Source organism: Brachyistius frenatus, unplaced genomic scaffold (genome assembly GCF_029030835.1).
Source record: "Brachyistius frenatus isolate BFR_SWC_R1_liver_20210118 unplaced genomic scaffold, ASM2903083v1 Contig_235, whole genome shotgun sequence".
NCBI lineage: Eukaryota > Metazoa > Chordata > Actinopteri > Embiotocidae > Brachyistius > Brachyistius frenatus.
In genome coordinates, this window is record NW_027210834.1 from 185,797 (window position 1) to 211,336 (window position 25,540).

The 25,540-nt window shown below is 42.8% G+C and overlaps 1 protein-coding gene across 2 annotated transcripts in view; it reads right to left on the minus strand.

The window, feature by feature from the left end:
• Window positions 1-24,964, minus strand: part of LOC138633755 (pleckstrin homology domain-containing family G member 1) — a 43,160-nt gene extending 18,196 nt beyond the window's left edge. The window contains exons 1-2 of one of the 2 annotated variants that reach the window (XM_069720167.1): window positions 24,645-24,964; window positions 3,847-4,418 (exon numbers count right to left, since the gene is read on the minus strand). In XM_069720167.1, the coding sequence (XP_069576268.1) occupies window positions 3,847-4,269 (423 nt within the window). In that variant the 5' untranslated portion in view covers window positions 4,270-4,418; window positions 24,645-24,964. Of the gene's footprint in view, window positions 1-3,846; window positions 4,419-15,186; window positions 15,649-24,644 lie in introns of those variants that run through there. The other variant, XM_069720166.1, reaches the window with a different exon arrangement.
• Between the last annotated feature and the right edge of the window lie 576 nt (window positions 24,965-25,540).

Below are 25,540 nucleotides of genomic sequence, written 5' to 3' on the forward strand. Positions count from 1 at the left end.
ATTCTGGCCTCGTATGTTCACATCTTAAGTCACGAGCACGTGTGCGATCGGTGTTCAGGAGGAGAACGTGTTCTGGTTGCAGCATTGTGAAGGTTTTTATAAACCAAATCGCAGTCTGAAACTGGGCAGTAAAAATGTTACAACTCAGAGAAAGGTGCCACGCTGCCCTCGACATGCACAAACACACCCAGTGATCATTTCCCTACGTACGACATGAGTATTTTTAAGGACCCAAAGAGGGGAGAGAGTGAGACTCTCTTTGTTCAATCCCTTTAGTCTGTTTGACTAATTCCAGTCTGCTGCTTCATTTTTTTTGTACCTGGTACTGTTTTATGTATTTAACCGTTATGATTACTGTTTTTACAATAGCCGAGTCTGAGTACCAGTCCATTAAACTGTGTTTGGTTAGGAAAAAGGAGGAAAACAAAGAGAGAAAAAGACAAGATGATCCAAAATTTGAAATGTAGGTTTAATTCAAACATGGAGGGAATTAGAGTTTAATGGTCTTACAAGAGCTTTAGGCCAAAGTTTAGGTTCAAGGATTTTAATTACAGCAGTAAAGAATAGAAATCCTGCTGAAGGGCAGGCTGCTGGTTATGTCGGGGTCACGTTGGGAGGTCATGTTTAGATTTTGTTGACTGTCGGCCATAATATGTAAGGTGATGCTTTATTAGCCTCGGGGGTCAAAGATCTGACCTGGTCTGACCTGTTCACTCATCGCACTCAGCCGAAGCCTCAGTGAGCTCAACAATGGGCAGCGCTCAGATCAGCACACACACACACACACACACACACACACACACACACACACACACACACACACACACACACACACACACACACACACACACACACACACACGCGACTGAAGGTTCACTCCCTGCTAAGCATCAGACGTAACATGCACAAACTTGATATTTTCTTGTGTTAACCATTAGCCTCCTCAAGCACACACTCCTTTCCTACACACCAAACATAACACTCACTCTGCCCCGCAGTAGGAAGCTTTTCCTCCAGACAATGCTGTCAGTACAAACAACCAAATCTGTGTACTTGAGTAATTCTGCAGGACAAGTGATGTTCCCAGAATATTTCCAAATTCCTGGTCAACTTCAAACGGCCTGGCCATGCATTCGAGGTCTGAGAGCGTAAAAAAGGAGAACGGGAAGCAAGATCAGAGCTTTTTCGTCTACGTTGTTTGTGGATGATGGATCAGGCTCATTAAACACCCTGATCGAGCCAAAGAGGGGTGGTCATGCAGAATCAACAAACAATGTTAACATACAAAAATGTGCAGCGGCCCTGAGAACTCGGTGTACTGTCGGTTCAGAAAATCTGTGAACAAATGAAAAAACATCACCAATTTAACAACATATGTTTATCATTCAGGAAAAAAAAAACTGCAAAGAGAGAAAACACCACAACACTGCTGCTGACAGATGTAACACAGGTGAGCTGAGGGGAGTCTGGGTAAATATTTGCGTTCGGGCTGTCACACCCTCTTCCCCTGCAGGAAGCACCATGGCCAAAGGGATTATGGAAACAGGGTTGGCAGGACAGTGCTGATAATAGATGGGTGGATGCTGTGCTGTCCACCAGCTGTAGTTCTCTCTTCACTAAAGGTGAACTGTCATGTTAAAAGCCCTATTCATGCAGATACAATCAGCGCAATCCATCCTTGATGCACTCACTGGAACTGTCATTAACAGGGTGAAGAACGACTGAATGCATGCGTCCTTTCTAAAGTGCTCGTGAAGAATTAACTGTCCTGCCATGTAAGTGTGGTCGTCCTGGGCCGGGTGGTCTGATCCACTAATGGCAATAGGTGGTCTGCAGAGCAGAAGCAGTAGAGGGTTATTAAGTGCACCTCCTAAGCTCTGTTCAATGTTTTCCTAACCTACTTTAGACATTGTTATCTCAGAGCTAAATCCCTCTTCCTACTTTCCTCTCTCTATCCCATTTCCTCACCTCTGCGTCCTGACGGAGGGAGGCACAGAAAGGAGGAGCACGAGAGGGCGGGACAGTCCATCACAAGTAACAAGCCAAAAACCACAGAACAGAAATTCTGCTTTCTTCTACTCATCCCATCTCCTGAGAATATGTTTCCTGCTCTTTCTCCTGCCATTTTCTTTATGACCTTATTTGACCCCAAATAACAGACACAGATACAAACAGGCGCACACACATTGGCCCATGAGTGGAGGTACTGCTAAGTGGGACAATGTGGTGAAAACGTGGGCAAAGATCTAACACATGTAAAAACATGTTTCCACCCAACGTCTATTTGCAGGATGAAAATGTGCAACACGCAGCACATGTGTGCAGTTCATTTTAGCACAAAACATTTTAAGTTTCACAGAGAACCAAAAATATCTGAATAGAGAAACAAAGAGGAGGGAGAGACAATGGAGAGCATCCTTTGATACAAACCACAACACCCAAACCTTAACAAAGCCACTGAAGCACTGACTGGAGGCAATGTGTAGCCTCGCCGTTCAAAGCCAACCTCACAAAAAGAGCGCATTGGCTTGAGTGTGTGTGCATACAGTATGTGTGTGTGTGTGCATACAGTGTGTGTGTGTGTGCATACAGTATGTGTGTGTGTGCATTGCAGCACAAAGGCAACGGTGTCGTGTAACTCGGCCAAAACCCCACCTGCGAGCGCAGGTGACCTTACCGTGTTAAAGGTTCCCAGCAGGCATCGAGCAGTGTGTCACGTGCGTGAGGAGACGTTTGTGTTATCTATCTGGTGATTTAAAGCTCTGAAAAGATCACAGTCAGGCAGTCTCTGCACTGACAAACATTTAATATTGTCCTGGGTCAGCTGGGAGTCGCATCACTTGAATATCATTCTCTTGCTTTTAAAGTTTAAAGACTATTTGCTCCTATTTCAGGTTCTGAGGCTCGATACTAAATTCAAACAGGAGGTCCCAACCTGGGGTCCCAAGATTGTTAATATAGAAGGATTTTCTCCTTCAGTTATGTTGAGAAAATTCTTGTCTTTGTGGATCTTAAAGTCACTCAGTTTACCACAACCAATGGACATATGCAACCAGTACAGTCAGTACAATTCTGAGGTACTTGTACTTTACTTGAATATTTCTTTTGTAGGCTATTTTGTTTCTACTTCACTATTTCAGATGGAAATAAGATACCTTTTACTGCTCTACATTTATATTACAGCTGTTACTTTATAGATCATAAAAATGATATCATAAGCTTTTGTAACTTAACACATTGTTAAAGTGCTTCTGAAGCATTTTGGCTTTTGACCCTTTATAAAAAAAAAAAAAAACTATCACAGCCAAAAGCAGGTAAAATAATCACTTTTTTTTTCTCTCACAAAAACAGTAAAGATTAGAGAAAAATACAAAATATTAAAATAGTTATGTTAATCAGAATGTGGTTTTGTTGTTTTCAACATTAATCCTCTCAGGGATCCTCAGATATATATTCTCACTCTTTGGGGTGGGGTCCAACCATGAGCCTGTGAACAACTGAACAAAACGATCTAACTGTACAAAAAAGTTGCAAACAAAAGCTTCACTTTGAGACACAGTAAAATTGGTGCATATTTTAAAATCAGTATAAACAACCTAACATGGTCATATCAGATAATATGCCATTTTCCTGCAGAAGTACTTTTGATACTTGAAGTGAGAGGTCCCAGTTGGAGATTGCAAAAGCCTAAATTTCTTCAAGGCCTCCTTCTGCATTTGATGTTCTGCCAAGTGTGCTGATATACCTTTGAGGTCCTGCCCATATGTAGGATCCCTCAGATCTTAATCTGCTACACATGTTGAGTTCAGTCACGAAGTTATAATATTATGGATTTTGGTTCCGTACCTCTACAATGCTGCGCAGGTCCTTCACGTAGGTTCTCTCTGTGTCTAGTATTTCCTGCACCACCCGGTCCCCATACGTCCGGGGTCCCTGCACCTGACTCGTCCGCTCTCCTACGTCTGGGCTCAGCTCCGGCTCTGAATGTTCTGTTTTGGTCTGTCCGCTGCCCTGTCTCGCTTGCCCCCTCCCTGTGTCCATCCCCCCATCATTTCTGACATCTTCTTCTCCGCATCCCAGCTGCCTGGCAGGGACCAGCTCCAACCGAATTGCCCCAGAGTCCCGGTCTGAGGTCACGGGGTTGCAGTGAGGGGCAGTGACGAGAGTGGAGCGGCTGCCTAGTGAGCAGTGACTGTCCCGGGAGGAGGCGGAGGACGAGGTGGAGCTGTAGCTGATCGGCCTTTCGGCGCTGTCAGGAGAGGAGTCCATGCTGATGGCGGAGCAGTAGCGCGAGGAGGCGTGGCGGAAAGCCGGGTTGCGGAGGCAGCGGGCTGAGATATCAATGGAGCTCAGGACTGAGCCGGAGTCCGGGACTTCAGGAAGAGGAGGCAACGCATCAGGCAGGTAGCTGTAATCGTCTGGAGAAGAAAGGAAGAGATTCAAGTCAGTGTTCAAATTACAACTGCACTTCTTTCTTGTACTTATTGATTTCTCAAGGGCCTTGTCTGACCAACAATCACATAAAACCATAAATACACTCATTTATTACAAGGAAACCACCGGTTTCAAGGGAAGCAAAGGGCTCCATGGAGTCTAGCAAAACAAATGGTTCATGGCTCAAATTTTGCTGCAGCTCATTGTCAGCGGGTCGGACAAAGTGTTGCGGTGAAATGCCTTATAGAAACGACCTTGTAGCATTGGGCTGACTTACAGTTTACTTTGGAAGCACTGAGATGACAGAGAAAATTAATGGTTGTTGCCACAAGAACCTTCCAAAGTTTTACAATCTTGGCATACGTTACATAAAGCGTTGTATTTTGTCTTGGTGTTTAATATGATGTAAAACTAAACTTCCTTGTTTGTATTTCACAAAGAGTAAGAGACCAAATTTAAATTGGAGCCATAAAACAGTTCAGACAAAAGTAGCAGGAGCAGAATAACAAATAGGTTAACATTATGCAATGGGATACAGCATAACAAGTTAAAGAGTTTAACATAAAGTTTAAAATCTAATTACAAAACTATCAAAAACGTTAGAGTTGTAACAGAGTTTAAATTCAAATTAAATTCATACGTCTGACACACACTGACCCGTACTTCCCACTTTCCAACTGAGGGCTAAAAAGACTCCCTGTATGGAACTTCTAACACTTACAATACCACTTTCATATTCTTACAGTCTCTATCTGTTTAGCATCCCAATTCCTGACATTCCCGCTGACCACAGTCTAACTGACCACCGGCCTTATGAGGGCAACTGGCTGGCGTGGATTCGTCCTCAGTTCCACCCAAAGAAACCTTTTACTCGCACACAGCCGACATCAATCACTACACCGTGCAAGAAAACATACACAACCAAAGAAAGCAAAAACTTTTCAATTTGAATATGAAACAGACAAGCGATTGAGTTTAATGACAAGATTAACAGTGTAATGCTGAGAGCACTACGAGTTGTGAATGAAAGCCCTATGTCCATTGAAGACAGACGAGTTTCTGTGTTTGTGTGTGCACCTACAGGAGTCTATTTGGTATCCAGCCCGTGCCAAACTGACACACTATGTGTATGTGGACAGACGTATTCAGATACGATTACAGGCGCCAAAGACTTCACAGTCAGGCCATCTGACGTAAAACCAAACGTGCAGTGCATCAGACAGAAACCCTCCAAACTTCCTTCAACGTTTTCCAAGGTGCTGCTTCACAGAAATGCTTTTATGGAAACAACAGAGAGCAAGTAAACACAATGATGAAGCAAAAGATGGACAACATAAGAGCCACATACCAGCTCAGTGGGAGTTTGACACCAGTCTTTACCATCAAAGCTGGATGCACCCGTGAACCGGCAGTCACCATGTTGTGGCAACACTGACATCCAGTGTGGACAGTGTGGCTCTCGCTGCCAGCAGCAGCAGCGGCAGCAGCCCAGCCTCAACCTGTCTCACTTCAAAGCTTCAGAGATCACAGGTTCAGGTTCAAAAACATGAAACGTGAAACTGAGAACAAGCCCAAAGAATCCAGGTACATACCCACTCTCTCACCTTTCAAGGAGGCGCCTTGGAGGACTTTTTGCTCTGGTGAGAGCACTTTAGTAGCCGCCGAGCTCGTTAGACGAGATGAGAAGATCACAGTTCACAATTTGGCAACTGCTAAGTCGATACCAAGTTAAAAAAAAAATGAGTCCGCATGTTACTTATCTGGGTCAAAGCTCTAAATTTCCGGCCACTTGGGGCTCAAGAATATGCTGAAAACATTAGAGTTAGCATAAAAGTCCACATCAACGAGACATCCAGCTACATTTCGTTCAACTCTTTGGGAAATATGCTCATTCACTTTCCTCATGTCGATATGGAGCGGATCCAACAGTCAGCTTCGCCTATGAAGATAGAATAGGGGGAATATAACGAACTAGTTTGGCTCTGTTTAAAGTTCAATAATATACCGACCATCACCTCTACAGCTCACGAACTAAAAAAAATTCATGCAAAATTTCATAAATGCGCTCATTTGCTTACTTATCAAGAGTTAAATGATCAGTTCAATACCACTCTAATGCCTTTGCATTGAGTAAAGTGCTCATCTCAGGAAATGTTTAGCTTTGCATGAAGACTTGTAAAGATGGAAAAAGAAAGCCCGGCTAGAAAACCAGCACTTCTGAGACTCATGAATGAACACATGGGGTCTTTTTTTGATTATTCTGTTTTCTGGGAAGTTACATGTTGGTCCCCTCTGCTTAAGTCTCTACGCTAAACTAAGCTCATCACTCAGCCACTGACCTTTCTTCTCATTTAATTCTCCACAAGTAAAATTGTCTCGTCTTGCTCTCCTTTGCTCTGCAGGAATTCCCCATAAAAATTATATTTTGCTGCTAGATTTCTTATTTATTCTAGTCACAAATTTTGTCCATCTGTTGTTTGTTGCTTGCATTGTACAGTCGTTTTATTAATGCTTTGTAGATGAAAACAGCCTCAATTGTCTGACGGAGCTAATATAGATGGCTAAAAGATCTGCCAAACTGCGGGAACTGTTTGGGGACACCTTTCAAATAACACAGTCTTTTGTTTCATTGTTAATCTATAATGGATATTAGTAGCGCTTTAAGTCCCAAAATCGCAGACACCGTGATAGGTACCAGCCTTTTTGTTCGTCACTCTTCTCTGAACCATGTTTTTCTGTGGATTATAAAAGCCAATTCCCTGCTACATTGCTCCTCATAGGGAAATTCAAGTGTTTTGAAATCCTCGTTTCAAAAACTCAAATGAAAGGAGAGTCCAATGAGCTGCATCACGGCTTTCTCTATAGTTTTAATTTTGCTCCACTGCCTTGCCAAGAAAAGCAGGAAGGAACTGGAGCGTCCAAAAACTGAAGTAGCATGAAATTGTATTTTCCTCAGACAAGTTTGGAGCTAATTCCCCGTGCGTGTATGTCCATCCAAATGTTTGCACTCCCAGGCCTGACCCACTTTTTAACAATTAAAAGATCAGAAAGGAGAAAGAAGCTGCTGGTAAAAAACACACACACATAAACCAACAGCCTCGGCTTTTCAATAAGGAGCACACTGCTTTCAAGTTACTGTGCACAATGCACAAAGGGTTGTATTAAATTACACACCATGGCTTTAATAGCTAACTTTGCCCTTTGACGAATCTGATAGATCCTTTCTTATCACAGCAGGTTATGTATGAATCTATCGTAAGTGTGCATGTTTCACCCAAATTGCTTTAGGTTTATCACTCCAAAGATAAGCCTAACCAAGCTAATAACTTAATGGTCCTCACTCCAGCTCTTGCGGTAAGACAGGGGCAGGCAGAGTGCACACACGTGCAACCTACACACACAAACATACAAGGAGAGCAAATACAGAGAAGCCATGCTTGCAGTGAAACCCAAACATCACAGAGAGATTGCTCCATATTGTGTTTGCCCAGCCCCTCCTAGCCACCTTCCAGCTTCATGTTTGGGGCACACCCTGCCCGTTTCCTGGGTGAACTGGCTCTTTCTCTCTCTCTCACACACACACACACACACACACACACACACACACACACACACACACACACACACACACACACACACACACACACACACACACACACACACACACACACAGAGAGAGAGAGAGAGAGAGAGGAAAGATGGCCACAATTGGCCAGGCTTTAGTTACCTCCTGTCCAGATTATGTTCAACTTGAGCCTTGTAAATGATCTCTAATTATGGTCCTAAGCATGCAGGCTGAGACTGTTTCTCCTCTGTATGTCTGTGCATGTGAGGATTAGGATAGTGTGTGTGTGTGTGTGTGTGTGTGTGTGTGTGTGTGTGTGTGTGTGTGTGTGTGTGTGTGTGTGTGTGTGTGTGTGTGTGTGTGTGTGTGTGTGTGTGTGTGTGTGCCAGAGAGAGAGAGAGAGAGAGAGAGAGAGAGAGAGAGAGAGAGAGAGAGAGAGAGAGAGAATCAGCGAGTGCCTGAGCAACCTGGCTTCAATATCTGGCTTTCATTTGACTTGAAAAACACAAAGTGCCGGGGCGCTTTACTATTCAACTGAGTTTAATATGTTGAACATCAGGCCAGTCTGGAAGACAAACAGTGACAACTAGAAGGAACCAGACTGAACACTGAGCAGACAATAAGCACAGAACGTACAAAGCACGGACAAAATAGTCTCACATTGCCGTGTTTTACTCTTCAGGAGAGTGTAGTGGTTATCACAAGTAAACACAACTCCTATGTTCAAAGCAAAATAAGTGTAAATGTATGTGTTTTTATTTTGGTTCTTAAAAATTTGATTAAGAAATCTATATTACGAATGTATTGGTAGTGGTAGAAACCAAATTTATAAAATACTGTCTAAAGTAATGGAGTATTACTAATTCCAGTAAATTACATCGATGTTAAGGTTGAAAATTCTTGAACTTGAAGTAAGTATTTGACCCAAAAAACCTCCACATGCAACCCCTCGGCTGCTCTGGAGCTTTTGATTGTGTCAGCAGACGTCTCCTCTCTTATCATGGAAGCACAGATGTTTGAATTTTACAATGTGATACATTGAAAACAATCAATAAATGGACAGTGGTGAGATTTTCTTTTGTCAAATTAGCAAAACCTTTCTTCTCTTACTTTTTAATTCAGAAAAGTAGACGTCTCTTGATTGGAGTAATGCTCAAGAAAAAAAAAAAAAATCAAAATATGCAGTACCTAACATCATCACAAAGCATTGAATTGACCATCGAAACACAAGGAGTTACAGTAGTTTCAACAAAACGTGAGTCTTTTCATCACGACGGTTCAGTCAGACCATTTAATCGAAGAGAATCTCTGGTGCGTGTTGTCTTCATATTGACTGCCACGACAACACAAACAACACAAAGTGCGTTGACATGTACACGACAAACTGCTACAACTGAGGCTCTGTGATTTTGCTCCACTGATGCAGTCACTCTGACAAGCCTCACTACCAGTCCAGCCAGGTTTAATGACTCATGCTACACTTAGCTGGTCCACTTGAGTCGCACACTTTATGGTCACCTGACGTGTTCTTTGTTCTGGAGTGGTCAGCAAACAGCTGTGAGGACCCTCGTCTCTTTACAGCCCTGATCATCCTCACAAGTAGCTCAGACAGCACAAAACGGCTCTATGACATGTAAGCATCCCTTGCAGACATTTGACCCATAAACAAGTCCAGAATATTTCAAAAATATGATGTCATTTGCAGTTGTTGGACATTGAGTAGCTGAAAATCAATTCCCTGTGTTTATTCTAAGTTAAGCGGTGTCCCTAATCACCGGGTTTGAACAGGAGTAATAAACTGCCAATGTGTAGTGTGGTGGTTTCAGCGACACGCGACTTCCAGGGAGTATCCCTTCGCAATAAAATACAGTCTCAGGAACATGAAAGAAGGGATTTCGTACTGAAAAGGCTGAAACTTTGGAAAATACCCATTCGGTTTGGCTAACTGCGGAGGCTCATATTAGACTTGGCTGAACTTTGAAAGGCATTTTTGAGGAGGAGAGTGGAGAGGACTTTGTCGAGCATAAGAGGGAGGACTTCAGGGACAGAATGGAGAGGAGGAAGATATGCTGTGAATTAGACCACATGGACAGTGGGTGCTCATGCAGTTCTATTTATGCTACACTGAGTTTTGCATACACAAGTGTTCGCACATTTGTCTGAATGCTGCAGTCCACAGGATCGTTTATTTTGGTCTGCATTCAGATGGTCGACAGATGACATTTAAGCCATCACAGCAATGCAGATGCAGGAAGTATAAAGTGGCTTCATCTTTTGACCAGTGAGCAGGGAAAGAGAACTACATCACTTCTGTGACATACGAGAACACACAGGCTCGTTTAAGTTTGTCAACACTGCGGCGGTGGCAAGTTCACATATAATAGTCATTAATGCATATTACCATCTCCTTAATTTAATAACGTTAACAATATTATCATGCAATTTTCCACAGTTGCTCTAGATCACCCATCTTAAGTGTTCTTGACAGATTTCAGTGACAACCGGTTCCTACAAATGTTTCAAAATAAAAGCCTTGTTAAGAAATGAAGGGTTTTTGTCTGAAAAGCACAGAGAGCCTTTAATTTGAAATGGATACGGTAAGTGTCGATTTTGTGTTAACATTAACATGATGCAGTATGTTAAACAAGGCAAACTGTAGCGGACCAAAATGAGACTTTAAGTTGACATCGTAACAATACATCTTAAATGTCAATGACAACTTTGACCATTCCATTTGTTTTTATTTGCTCTGTTGCATGAAATAAACATTCGAGATGATTAGATCTTCAAGCACTGAAGTATGTAAAGGAATTTAAACCTGAAATGGTTTCATTACCTCACTTTGAGAAAAAGTGGCACTACAACTATGCCATGAGTATTTTAATGGACTTCTATAGGTCACCAAATACTAAATATGGTTCCAAAAACAATGGCAGCCTATTGATTTATCCACACCACCGAGCGACTAATTCCCTTCTGTTGACTAAATGATAACTATGCATAATGTTGATAATTGAAGAAATCAAGAGAACCAAGGGGAATGAGCAAAGGTCTCATATTAGCTGTCACACTGTCCAGTTTTACAGTTGCTATATGACTTCAATAAAACTCCATTTTGCCACAAACAAAACTAATCACAACCAAAAGTAATCACAGTAAAACCCTCAAGTAGTCACCACATTACCAAGCCTCCAGACCAGGTGTGTTGTGAACATGCACAAGCAAAATTCACTGACATTTTCAGGTGTTTATGGAAGGGGAGTAGCTGAAGACAGACACATTGACATCATAATTTGCAGCATGACATCAATGTGAAGAGACCAGAGCAGGAGGTCACATCAGTGACCTGAAAGACTTTTTCCTTTTCCCCCGTTTCTGTTTTTGTCTTTTCCTTCTGTTCCACTGTTATTCTTTCTTTCTTGCTTCCACTTTCTAACTCACTCCTTTTTCATTAATATCAGTCATTCCTGCCACCGTCACATTTCTGGACATTTTCTTTCCCCATTGCTGTCATTCATTTCTTCCCTCCTCCTATTATACATTCAGAATATGACTGGTGGGTCATTAAGTAACTCTCGCCGAGTTTACTGTGAGTATATGAGCTCCACAGGACATTCCTATGGGCTCAGACCATACCTCACCAAGCATATACTTTACCATGTAAAAATACACATTGACCAGCCTCAACACAGCATATGGCTGCAGACCACCAGGGCTCACAGTTGCATTTTGAGTGCTTGCTATTCACACTGCAGCTTTCCCCTTGTACAGTGATGAAGATATGGCAACAGTTGTTGTGTATCAGGATGTTGTGTTTTCAGTGGTAAGCATAGTACCCACGAGTTTTAAACCTTTTGCATTTCTTTCGTTGTTACAAGAAAACAGAATGTTCGGAATATATTTAGATTTGTAAAACCTTAAAACATTTTCTGAATAGAGAGTGAAATAAAAAGGAAGATGTACTAAATAATCAGTAAACTGGAGGCTATAGGAACAGACCAGAAGAAGAAATGGTACCAGGAATTACTTGTTACAATACTTCTTATCCTAATCATGTGGAAAACTATTATGGTAAAACATAGAAACATTAAATCTCATCAAAGAAGGATTGTGGCAGGAGGAAGTAATTGACACTGTTTGGACGGTACATGTTGATCCTGAATGCAGTGCACTTTCTAACAAATTAGCAATTTAAAAAGCATTACTGGACAAAAGAAACGCAGATGAACAACACATTAAACATTCAGAGATTCCTGGTACCCGTAATTACTTTTCCACTGCTGCCCACAGACCGACTTGTTTGACAAACTGATAACATCTTAGGCAAAGCAACTCTGAATGGTAAGATTAAAGGATCCGAAATATTTTATTGGAGAGTTTAGGGAAAAAGATCGAGACGTGTGTCCCGGAGAGGCGTGAGCACACCAAACAGGACGAGACTACACTGATTATAGATCCTTAAATCAAAGTTGTTTGTCTGTGTGTGTTCTTGTTTATCTTGCAACATGCCAAACAGATGGCAACTGAGCTCAGTGCCATGCAGCTTGTTGCTGACTGTGCAGTCCTCTGGCACCCAAGAAGAGCGAAAAGGTAACTGAATCCATGTTGTCTTTTAATGAGAGAGGCTAGAATGAGCATGTATTGTTTTTACGCAAGTACGAGACACAAGCGAGAGCATTCTGTGACTTCCAGCCCAGGCGTCTTTGTCTTTATTTTGGCAGTCTTTGCAAACATGTTAAGCTGAGGGACAAGTGTGACTGCATGAGAGTGAGAAATGAGGAGGAGATATCCCAGAGGAATGAAAGTAGGAAGAAAAGATGAGAAGGAAGGCCAAAGGTCAAACACCACCCACTCCCTTGTTTTTTCTCTTTTCCATTTCCCGCTCGCACGGTCTCATTTTGAATTCTGCCTTTTGTGGTTCTTTCTTTAACCCTTCAAATTTCTCTTATATCCAAAACCAATCGACCAAAATTTCTCAGCATATCCACCTTTTGTCTCCAGATTCATGAAATGCAAACTTTGGAGAGGTTTCAGTCTCCTGCAGGCAGAGTGGAGACACAGCAGCACTTCTAAAGTCCTTGCTGTCTCAGGCCTCCCATCTTCCGTCCTGTCCACTTCAGGTCAGTCTCTACTTCTGATAGAGATATAGGCTTGATCTCAACTGACGCTAAGGACCGTAAAGTGTCACTCTGGATTTCACAGCGCAGCCGAACAAATGCAGAGAGCAGAAGAAGAGGGGGCAGAGGTGGGCGATACGGAGAGAGGTGAAGGATGGGATTGGAGACACGGGGCGACAACTTGCCACTGAACCAACAAAGAGCCGGGCGTACGTTGTAATGCAGAGGTGGAAGAGAAAATAAGCATTCATTCTTTGATGTGTCAGCGCAGAAGAGGCAGCACATCCTCCAACAATGTTCCAAACAGTATTTCAAGCATTTCACCGCGCCTCATGGCTGCACTGAAGTTTGAGGTTAATGTGTGAGTTAACAGACTCCTGGGGTTTCATGGCCTCACAAAACATGGTTAAAGTAAACACACGTAGCTGGTCGGCTAATTACTAACAAATGGCTTCGTTCACACGATAAAGTAAAACCCCTGTAATGATTCAACAACCACACACATATTATGTCCACAGTTTAACACCTCTTATCACCAGATTGTGTTTATGAGATCAGAATTAAAGTTTCTAGTTGAGTTTCATCATTTGTTACTGACTCTGTGGACATCAGTGGGGAACGTGCAGCATAGTTTTAGTTGACAGCACCGGTGTGTAGCTGTGGAAAAGGCATCCACTCGCCAACTGTCCCTATTTTCGGACAAACGCACACACACAGTCTGGCACCCATCCTTAGGACACCCATGCGACCCTTGCTGCACACACCCTTGCACTCCCTCTGAGTGTGACACACTAGCCTCATTCTCTGACCTGGATTTTAGCTCAGTGAGAAAAACCTCACCATTGAGCTCTCCATGTCCACACCAGTCACTTTCTGCAAATGTTCTGCCTCAACAGCTGCGTGCACATCAGTGGACACTGAGGTATGAGAGAGGAAAGCTATCGATTTGTTTAGATTGCTCCAAACAGACCTGCCCCCACCCTCCACTCCACCCACCCAGGTCTCTGTGGGGCTGCAGTTTCTTGCACACCAGCGCTCGGGATGGGGGGCAGATGTCCTCCCGGAGGACTGGACAAGCAGGGTGGAAGGAGGACGGAGGGGTCCATTGTCTCCCGCACCTCTAAACCAAAGAGTTTGCTCTGAACAGTAATTATTCCCCCCCTCTTCTCTTCTCTATCCCCGTTTGTAGCCACCCCCCAACTGCTGCTCTCAAGGCTCTAATTTGGGTCACAGGCTGCAGAATGGCATCTCAACACTCAGTCAAATCTACACCGGGCTGGAGGAAACCCATACATGTGTTGGCTTTAAGACAAGACAAGTGAACAAGAATGTTTTCCCCCCATCAATGTATTTGTCATACAGAAGAACTTGGTCTCGAACAAAGAGAAGACATGCTTTGGTTTTAGCTGGATTGCAAACTAAAATAAACCCAGACCTTAAGTTTTGTAGTTTCCTCCAACATCTGCATTCATCACTACCCTACGTTATATCTGTGTCAGCCAACAAAGTCAAATTTATAACCGCTGTAAAAGAACAGGGGCGGCTGTGTGCGCCATCATCTCAGCATCACTAGGAATTTAACCCGCTACGTCTGCGAGAAAGCAAACATGCTCCATTCAACGCCGAGGGTGAGAAAACAAGCAGAGGACGCTGTTCATACAACAGCACTGCCGAGAGACGGACGCTGCAGAGACACTTCACACAGCGCTGTCAGCTGAGGAGAAAATATCACTCACACCACACACAAAAGAGGCAACAAGATAAACAGCCAAACCATCAGAGACTAGTGAGCCGACCTTGCAATTATATGTTGCCGTCTGGTGTTTTATGTACGTTTTATATTCTTTACATTTACTCATTTCACCAAATAGAAACCTAAAAGCCAGTTATTATTCGACAAAATGTAAACCCCTTTGAAGAGATGTGTAGACATGCTACACCTTTGACACAGTCCCACCACATCACAGAAACACCTCACTTCTGGGAAAGCATGTGTCTGTAATTTGGACATGCTGGGAAATGAAAATAAAAAAGTTTAAGAAAAAACAAACTCAGACAGCTGCTGCTTACCAGTAGGCATTGTGTGTCTTGGCTCTCCTTCAACAGAATTGTAGGTAAATGAGTTTTAAAAAGTGACAAGCCGGTTTAAAGGAAAGCAGGATTTCCAGAGAGGGTCACATTTCCAGAGTATTCCAAACAGTATTCCTGGCCTGAAAAATATCCCTTAGATTTCCCCAATTGTCCTAGTGATTGTGAATCCTTTCTCCTGGGAGCTAACGTGCAGTCCGCTCCTCCAAAACACAAACAGCAGCATGCACTCTGGGTTTTCTCCTGAACACAGTCCTCTGATGTTTCTTCTTTCCCTTCTCTCACTTCAGTTTGCTGAGGATCTCCTCTGTCTGCTCCTCTCTCTCTGAATGCCTATCGCCCTCCCTCTCTCCTCTCTCCAGTGGCAACACATCCACACTGTGCATGTGTGTGTCCATAAGTGTTCATGTGTGTTTGCATGAGACTGTGTGTGTCAGAGTGAATGGCCTCTGCTCTCCCCTGCTCCCTCCCTGCTGGGTATTCCCCTCCCCCTGACTCCTCCTCCCTCTCTCCCCCAGCAAATTACAAGGAGCCAGGAGTTCCACATTAAGTGCCTACTCTCCTCTTTCCTTTTTCTTTTCCTCCTTTCATCTTTCGCCTGCTTTATTTCTCCCTCTGCTTTTAGTCTTCTCCTCCAAAAATCGAACTTTTTGCTGGGTCTGTGATGCTTTGCAGGGCAGGTGACACCTATTGTGCGTGTGCGTCTCCTCCACGCTCGGCTGGCAGCTGAACTGCTGCTGTTTAGCGCGCAGCTCCAGAGATCACACACATACGCACACTTTACAAGGAGAAGAGGGGGGTTACGGCTGATCAATAGGCCGCGAGCCAACTGCACAAAAGCTCCTCATCCACTGCGAGACACTGCACTGCTCATTGTGTCCCAGATTAGAGAAAGGCCCGACAGAGGGAGCACAAAATGTCAGCGGTGGGAGAATGTCACAAAAGGATGCAAATTTTATCCAGATTTAACATGAAGATCACAAAAATTTGCACTTTTAAATTACAATCTAAGATAAAGGTTCCCAACCTTTTGGGCTTGTGATATTATAAATTAGGGAACTTGTGTGTTTCAATATTGATGCCAACATACAACAGAGTCTCAGTAGTTTCAGAACTTTTTCTTCCAATCCCTTACTTTGGGAAATACATCTTTACATGCCCTTCAACAGGTTCACTTTTTACATTTAACACAACTGCCAAACTTCTTGATGTTTTGGACTTTAAAGGGGCATTCTGCCAATTTTCCAAATTACGTTCAGCTTACTTGTCATTGCGAAGAGTTGCATTCATGTCTTATTTAGATTTGGGAGTTTTCTAAAGTTTGTAAAAAATTTAAAAAAAAAACTAATAATCATCAGGCTTAATTGTTTTTTTTAACTGAAAGCCTGCACAACAAACTGGAGGTGAGTGATTTGGGGAGGGCCTAAATAAAGAGGACACGCTGTGGAAATTGTGGCATAGTTTTTAAGCTTGACTCAGATCAGAGGTAAAAGAGTAAAAGCCTAAATTTAGCTTCTGCTGTTTTGATTGTTGCTGTTAATTTTTTTTTAATCTGCCAATTACAATATAATCTCCCCAATTTTATGGGGGTGTAATATTAAATCACTTAAATATCCTTTAATGTGGCTTGAACACAAGCAGCCAAATAAAGCCTTTGTCTACATAAAATACACACTAAAGTTTGCAAAGTTATGATTTATTTGAGGAATATTTATATGTTTATATATATCTGGTGAGTCACAAAAATGCCTGTGAAGGGTGAAACTAAAGTCCCTTCATCCTCAGTTTGTATTTATCACTGCAAACAGATGATACAGTGACAAATACCTTCATGTTTGTTTCACAGATGTTGTGGTTTGTTTACACTGTCCTCACTGTCCTCTTCCATGTTGTCTTTACACTGCTGTGGACATTTATGTTTTACGCTTAGTCTGTACAAGTATAAAAGAAGCACATTAGAAAATGTACTATTTGCTAAGATGATCAAAAACCTCAATCTCAACAAGTACGGAGGTTTGATACGGTATCATAATTACTGTATTTTTAACCCCTCGTCACTACATATGTGCACATGGTTGGGAGCAGTTCACCCAAGGAGAGATTTTTGTTTCCCTTGTTTTATCTTTTAACAGATACATTTATAAAAAAATAAAAAATAAAAATTCTAAATATAACAAGCAAAGATTAATGAAAAGTTTGACAGGATAAACATAACTTTATTTACCCCTTTTGTTCTCCTCTTAGGACTCCTCAGATTCAGCTTGTGACCCTTGCTCTGAGTCATAATACCCAGGTTTGGAACCACTGCTCTAAGGTGTACTGTATGTAACTTCACAAAGCACGTATAATTCAGGACAGGGCATTGGTCCCGTCAGGGGGACACACGTGAGACAATGGACCCTCAGTCTCACACACTAAAGCAAATGTGTCGACTATTTGTCGTCCCTCTTTAAAGACAAGGACTGGTCCCAGCAGCAAGGGGTCCTGGTAACCACCCCCCTTCTCCTCACCAATGCAATAATAGAGAACCCCTGGACTACCCTCTGACACACACACACACACACACACACACACACACACACACACACACACACACACACACACACACACACACACACACACACACACACGACCCCTCTCTAATGGTCTGAGGGTCCGCTGACCCACGAAGCCCCTAAACCTCCATTCTGAATCCAAACTGTTCACCTGCCACTCCCCCTCTGCCACCTTCCACCTCTCTCACACACACACACACACACACACACACACACACACACACACACACACACACACACACACACACACACACACACACACACACACACACACACACACACACACACACACACACACACACACACACAGTCTAATGGTCTGAGGGTCCGCTGACCCACGAAGCCCCTAAACCTCCATTCTGAATCCAAACTGGCCACCTTCCACCTCTCTCACTCACACACACACACACACACACACACACACACACACACACACACACACACACACACACACACACACACACACAGAGTCCATAACGAGCACCTCCAGCTTGGCAAACACACCGAGGGAGCGTCTAAACTCTGCAGTTCAGCCAAGCACGACCTGTTGATGACAGAAACCTACAGCAACAGTCCGTCTTATCTGATGCCCCCTGTGTGCTCCCACAGCCTCAACTCCACTCCCTGCACAGAAATAATACTCTTCACCGAGTGTGACATGACGAGCTACAATACAGGGAATGTCACGGCAGGATATAGACATAAAAACAATTATTTGCCTGATGCTTTAGCTTTGGATTTCACAAGAAATAAAAGAAAACTTCTTGTATAATATGACAGTGAACCAAAAATCTTTTCCAAGTCAGAGAATATTACTCAAGTGATCTTGGTGCAGACTTTTTAACATGAACAAATAATTCAACATTTTAGAAAATGTCCTTTCTTGTCAAGTCTGAGATCAGATGACTAGTATTTATGTATATTTGGCCAATTCAAAAGCCACAGTCAGGATATGTTTAGCATAAAGACTGTAAGCAATGGAAAAATCCATTTCTTTTGTTGAATCCATACAGCAACAAATAACAAACAACTATTCGTGGCTGTACGGGAAGTTAAATGAGGTAACTGACATTATCTCTGACATCCCTCCAGCAGATGCAATCTACCACCAACCAGGAACTAACAGACAGGAGAACAGAATGTATTTCTAAATTGTTGGAGCATTCGTTTCAACAATTAATTAAAGAACACAACTGTAGCCAATTTTGTTTTTCAAAATTAGCTAATAATTTTTGCACCACTTGAAGTTGAGTCAGTAATATGATTTCAATGCTTTTTCCTCTTGCAGTGCAGCCAATGCGCCACACCTAACTCCCTCTCTGCACCACCACCCTCACTCCGCTCTGCTCCAGTGTCATTTCCTTTCAGCATGTCATCCCTCTCCACTCAGTGATTTCCCAACTGGCCTTCCTCCTTTTCAAGGCTGACAACAAGCTACAACGAGGCAGTAAAAGTTCAAGACCCTACACGGAGACAAACACTCAAACTCCCTTCATGTATCCAGAGTCAGAGTTGGAAGGTTTGAGAGTCTGTGAGGTTGCCAAGATGATCGGGGCCTTGGCGCTGTAGTGGTCACTATGACAACAACGAGGCATTCATTGTCATGGCCGAGTGGCATGTAGGAAGACAGTGAGGGAGAGAGAAAGAGGGAGGCAAAGAAGGAAGAAAATGCTTATTGTCAATAAACCACTCCATTCCTCATAACACTTGGGCAGTGCAAACACTGAGGGAGGGCACAGGGTTCACACACACTCTTTTCAACTTTTACTGGTGCGCGCATGCACTGACACACACACACACACACAATCATTTGCTTTGCAACCGCATTGTAAACTCAAGACTTTAAAGACCACAGCCTCTGGAAAATAGTGTGTGAAATTGTGTGTGATCAGAAATAAAAACTGTCCGCGACCACTTAAGCAAGTCCTGGAAGGAGGAGGGCTACAGGCGGAGAGAGGTGGAGAACTAATTTGATGGTTGTTATTGCTGCAAGCATAGTCTGTGTGCGTGTATGCATGCGTGTGTGCATGTGTGTGTGTGTGAGTTAATGTGTGTGTTTGGCATGCGTGTGAAATCCTCAGCTCGAGGCAGCCTGACAAGCTTCTTCATTTTCTCAGCTGTCCACAGTTTAAAGTGAAGTCTGAGTGTTTCTGTGGAAACGCGGGAGAGTAAACTGAGAATATAGAGAGAAATAGATTGGGAGAGTGAGAGAGACTGTGACTAATGACAGGAGTTTGTGGGTGGAGGGGTCATTCATATACAGTTTCCCCCTCCTTGTATGACCCTGTCTGTCTTTGTCATTGCTGAGATGGATCGTCGGCAGACACATACACACTCTTTCTTTCTTTCAGTCACCAACACTTAAATCTTTTCTTCTTGCCGCCGGAGCTCTTCATTAACCCCTTAACAGACAGTTTTGTCCCCCTTGAAAATCACTCTCTGAAACTGTATATTCTGTATTCAACATGACTTCCAAATGAAACTACAGTTTAGTTGTTCGTCTCTATCCTATTGAACAACACATGGAATTGTTTTCTCATCTGATTTCTCACTGCTTTCCAAAAATCTGTGTTACGAATCACAGATGAAAAATGTGTCCTTTTGTTTGATGTGACACTGCTGTGGTTAAGATGATGTGAGGTTCATGGTTTAGGCTCCTTATTAAGGTAAGGAGACCTTTCTCATCATGGTTATAGTAATACAAATCTTGTGGTCAAGGTTAGGGAACGGTTGTTTAAAAAAAAAAAGGGTCATAGTTGGAAATGAATGAAACAAATGGCGGTATCTTATGTTAAAGTCCAGTGTTATGTTTCGTTGTCTATATTAACATGAGCTGACTTCCTCCTGAGCTCCTGCTGTTTGAAAGCTTTGTCACCAGTGAAAACAAATGTCCTTTTTGGGCACTTGCGAAAACAGCTGATGCTGTTGTTTTTCTTGTCAGGGCAGTCTCTCTTTTTGAGGCTGTTGAAGATCTTAACTAAATCTACAAGGTGTTAACATTTAGTGAAATTTAAAGCCAAGAAGGCATGTGTTTTTTAAATGCCTTTTTTTTTGCAATGGCAGCTATGATTTAAGTGTCATACAATTCTGTGTTGGTGTGGGGAACATTTCGCTTTGTTTCAATCTAACCAGTCAGTATTTTCTAAATGACAACTTTAAAGGAAAGGAGCTCTTTACCATTTAGTGATATATGCTTTATAAGCAATTTTATGATTCTTTTGCTCACTGCCTTAACATACATAAAAGGGGCCCAATGGGACCTCAATAATATACATAAAGGAGCATTATGTCAACAAAAACTGAAAGTGCATAAGCCATTTAAAAGAGGAATCTATGAGAGAGCTCCTGTACTGGATCACACCAGACTGCACAAGTGTTCCCAATAAAGTGCTCTGCATGTTTATATGCATCCTGGCAGAAGGTTGATGTGAAGATGAGCAGATCTATTTCACAGACAGCAGGGTAGCTTACCTTAGCACAAACCCTTTAAATGGGGGAAATAACTTGCATGGCACTAATTGTTCTAATTGAAGATAACAATATCTACCTGGCAGCACTTCTAAAGTGCATTAGTAGACAGATTATATCTTTTGTGTTTTGGCAACATGTGCCAAAAAGTGCAAACAAACAACATGCCAAACTTTCGGTTGGTTGGTTGCAGTAAGAAGGCAACGTAGAAAAACCTCAGGAGGTCTCATTACAGTCAGACTTAATTCTTAGTCAACATACAGCAGCTTGTACATGCACATCAGTCTCATTCACGCTTGTTGCCAGTTTTCTGTTGTTGTTTTTCATGATTGTACCTTAGAGGTTATCTAGCTGCGTAGGAAGACAACTTTCCTCTCACTAATTCCTCCTATGAAGCTCTGATTTGTCAACTGTTTCTCTAACTGTTGTAGGCAACCGTCGTCATGCACAACACCAGATGAACAGTATTTGATTCTCTGAACAAATATGACATGTGGGCTGTAATTCAGAGGTATTCAAACAGACCGTTGCTTAATACAGTCTGACTGAACAGCACCAGTTTGCAACATCAGACCGACCTGGAGAGATTTAACGGGATTTAGTGACGCATCCGACTGTCCTCGTCACACCGCATGATAAGACAAATTGTTTTCCAGTTAGTGATGTGGTGCAGCAACTGGAACAAGGCCTGCCTGTCCAGTTCATCATCAAATTCAATAAATTGTGATGGCCCTCTATCTCCGTCTCTCCCTGTGGGTGCGTCTCTCTCTCTCGCTCGACCTCTCTATCTCTCCTCATTACTTCAACTCTCCCCCTGTGTGTTTTGTAGCAGGGGCAGTTGTAAGAGGTCCGTCCTGTTGGTTGCTTGTACCGGAGGAGGGAGTGGCCTGAGAGTATAAAAGGTCTGCCTTCCTGTGATTGATCTTTCTGTTCCTCTGCTGAGAAACATGGACGCCGACCACATGACTTAAATTTGGACTCATTTGCTTTTGTTATTTCAATTTACACTTCCATTCTCTCTTCACCCATCCACACATGCTTACATCCCTGACACCTCACATTCCCACATTTTGTTCTAAGTTGCTCAGTTCGATTTAATAAACACTCTTTTGTCTTTGGATTTGTGTGTGGACTCTCCCACTTGTAGTCCAGCCTTGAGCCGGGTTGTGATAAAATCACCGTCAGATTTCTAGCATCTTAGAACAAACAAGAAACTTCTAACATTTGCAGTACTGGGACTAATTTATTTAACTAGTAGAGTCAAATCTAAAGTCCCGATTAAATTGAATATGCTATATTGATTTTCCCACTTTTCCAGATTTATGAGGCTTCCAGATTCCCGGCGGTATTCCCTGAGGCAGCAGTCCGCTCACAGTGCCAGGACAAGTCCAGGAATTTCAAACTCTTGCCGGCCAGAAATCTGACTGAGGCACCAGTTGGAGCTTATATAAGAGAAGGAATCCCTCAAAAACTGTCCGGAGGAGCTGTTCAGGAAAACAAGGAGCCGTCTTCGCTGTTGAAGCTGTTGAAGCAGACTAAACAACAACAGCGACACAGAAATAACTACAGCTGCTACGTCAAAAACGACAACGTCAACAACAGCCGCAGCTAATGATAGAGCCGGGTGGCACCACGGCCGCGGCAGAACCCAGGAAAAGTATTTCCGATAGGAGATAATGTCAGTACTCAACTACGTACATCAACAGAGGCAGATAAATGACAATAAGCCAACCAGCAGGAGGAAGAGAGAAGATGAAGGAGCAGAAAAACAGGTGGCCTACAGGAATAATACGTGTTATTTCCTTTACTTTATGATCAGGTTATACTAACAATATTTGGCTGTTGCAGACAGATATTTCTTTATGCATCAACTACACGGAGCAATAAATTGCTAACATGTACCTTCTTTGTCAGAGAGAAACAAATTGTTTGTGCACTGTGGCTTTGAAACTGAAGGGAGATCAGTGTGCAGAGCTGCAGTGTGTGTGTGTGTGTGTGTGTGTGTGTGTGTGTGTGTGTGTGTGTGTGTGTGTGTGTGTGTGTGTGTGTGTGTGTGTGTGTGTGTGTGTGCGCGTGTGTTGTGTATATACAGAGTTATTGTGCGCTGAGTGAGTGCATGAGCCTGTGTGACGGATATACGGAGGAAGCTGTGTTTGGCCTCAGATTAAAATGCAGGACGGGGGTCCCGCTCCAGGAAAAGAGACCAGACAGGGGGACTTTTCTCCCTTTAAGGAAACACATGATCTAAACCAAAATAATATATAAACTACTGACACCATATTAACAATACCATTTCTTTGATATATAGCAATTTGCTTGATAGGAATACTTATTTCATTGTTGCTTTAAAGCCCAAATTATAGATACAATTAAAATACAAAAGAATATTTTGAAATTGTTGTTTTTGTTAACTTTATAATTGAGAACAACATGTTCTTCTTAGGCAAGACCTTAAACCAAAAATACATACATTTTGACCTAAAAACCACGAAAGCAGCAACCAGTAAAAAAACAAAACGTAAACAACCACAAATCAAGTGACAAAAACAATCAGGCCAGAAATTGGAATGATAAAGTTTTACATGAAAACAAATGAGTCCATCCCAGATTGTCTGTAAATCGGTGTCCCTCAGAGGCTGTGTGCTCCAGTTAGGGCTCCTCAAATGAGGACACACCACAAAGGAGAACACGCATGTACACACACACGCACATACGCACACGCACACGCCACAAACTTTGGTCAGAGTTTGAGTTAGTGTATTGAATTACAATAAAATAACTCAACTTTGTGTATTTGTATGTTGTTGTTTGTGTGTTTCCAGTGTTCGTTGTCAAACCTCCCCTGTAAAAACTGGACACATCTGGTAAAGCGGTAATACGTCGATGACTTTACCAAATTCTTGTAATAATATTTCTAACCTTACAGTTTATTTAAAATGCACTGAAAACACTGCTAAATCACGTTATATTTAAAAGACAGGGCAATAAAAACACTCCGTCATGTTGATCATCCTCTTAGATACACATCCGCCGTTCACCACACACACACTCCGTTACCACAAACGTAGTGGTCAGCGTCTCCCAAACTCAAACAGAAACGAACGACAGCAGGCTGCCATGCTGTCTAATTGGACAAGCGGGTAAAGGTGCCATTAGAGCGATGCTAAATTGAAACTCTAGGCGGTATAATTGCCGGTCAGACTGGTTTTATGTTGGGAGCAGCCTCTGCAATTACGATTAAATAAAGACCTGGCATTTTAACAAGGAAAACAATGTAATGTCTGAGCATGCTGTGAGAGCAGACAGACAGAGGTAAGGCCCCATTTAAAGTAAAAAAAAAAAAGTAAGCATCAATAAACTATGTCATGCTCTGTGTCCGTTTACAGCTTGTAATGACAATGACAACCTGTCACTCACCTCAGAGACCATTCCCACAATTAACCTTTCCTCAGCTGCTGGTATCCCAGTATCCTTTCACAGGTTAGATCCATGTCCAGGCATTAGACATTAGTTTCACACTATCTCAGAGACGCTGACTGACTTAGGGAGGTAGGTACGGCTCATGTCAAGGCGGCCCGGTTCGTGGTCCACACCTCTACAGTACGAGGTCAGCTCAGAGAGAAAGAGAGACGCTGAGAGAAAAAGAGCGAAGGGGGGAACAGATGGAAGCAAAATGCAACGGAACTGACTGCCCACTGGGAGGGGAGGGGGAGAGACGGGGAGAGGGAAGAGCTCGCACATCCAAGCAGCCCACTTCCTGACCAATTACTGCTGCAAGACTAGTCTCTCTCCCCTCTTTCCAAAACCAGGCCCTTGCTCTCTCTCCCTCTCTCTCACTTTGTGGTGTGGGATCGCCGCAAGAACTGGAGAGGAGCCAGCAGTGCAGATGACACAAGTGGCAGAAATTACAGTGGAAAAAGCAAGAGGAGCTGTCAATCAAACTGTCAACACACCGAGAGATTAATAAGAAAAAGGAGCAGCAGTGATCAAGAGCTAATGTGAGATGATGGTGATTAGCAGAAAAGGAGTGTGGGTGGGTGACACCGAGCTGATGCAGAGGATGAAAGAAAAAGGAGGGCAGCCCAAAGATGAGCCGACGCGTCTAACCCCAAAAACACACCAATAACTGGGACACATTGTGCACTGCAGCAGTGAAGAGCCTCTTTTTAAGCCACTTTTTTGTTCTTTACTTCTCAGTGTCACTTTCGATATTTAGAGCTTCTAGGATGCGGGAGGTCGAGGTCAGGGTAAAAGGTTCGGCTCCTCAAAAAACAACTACAGAGCAGAGATTTCAGGGCTTGTAGCTCGAAGTG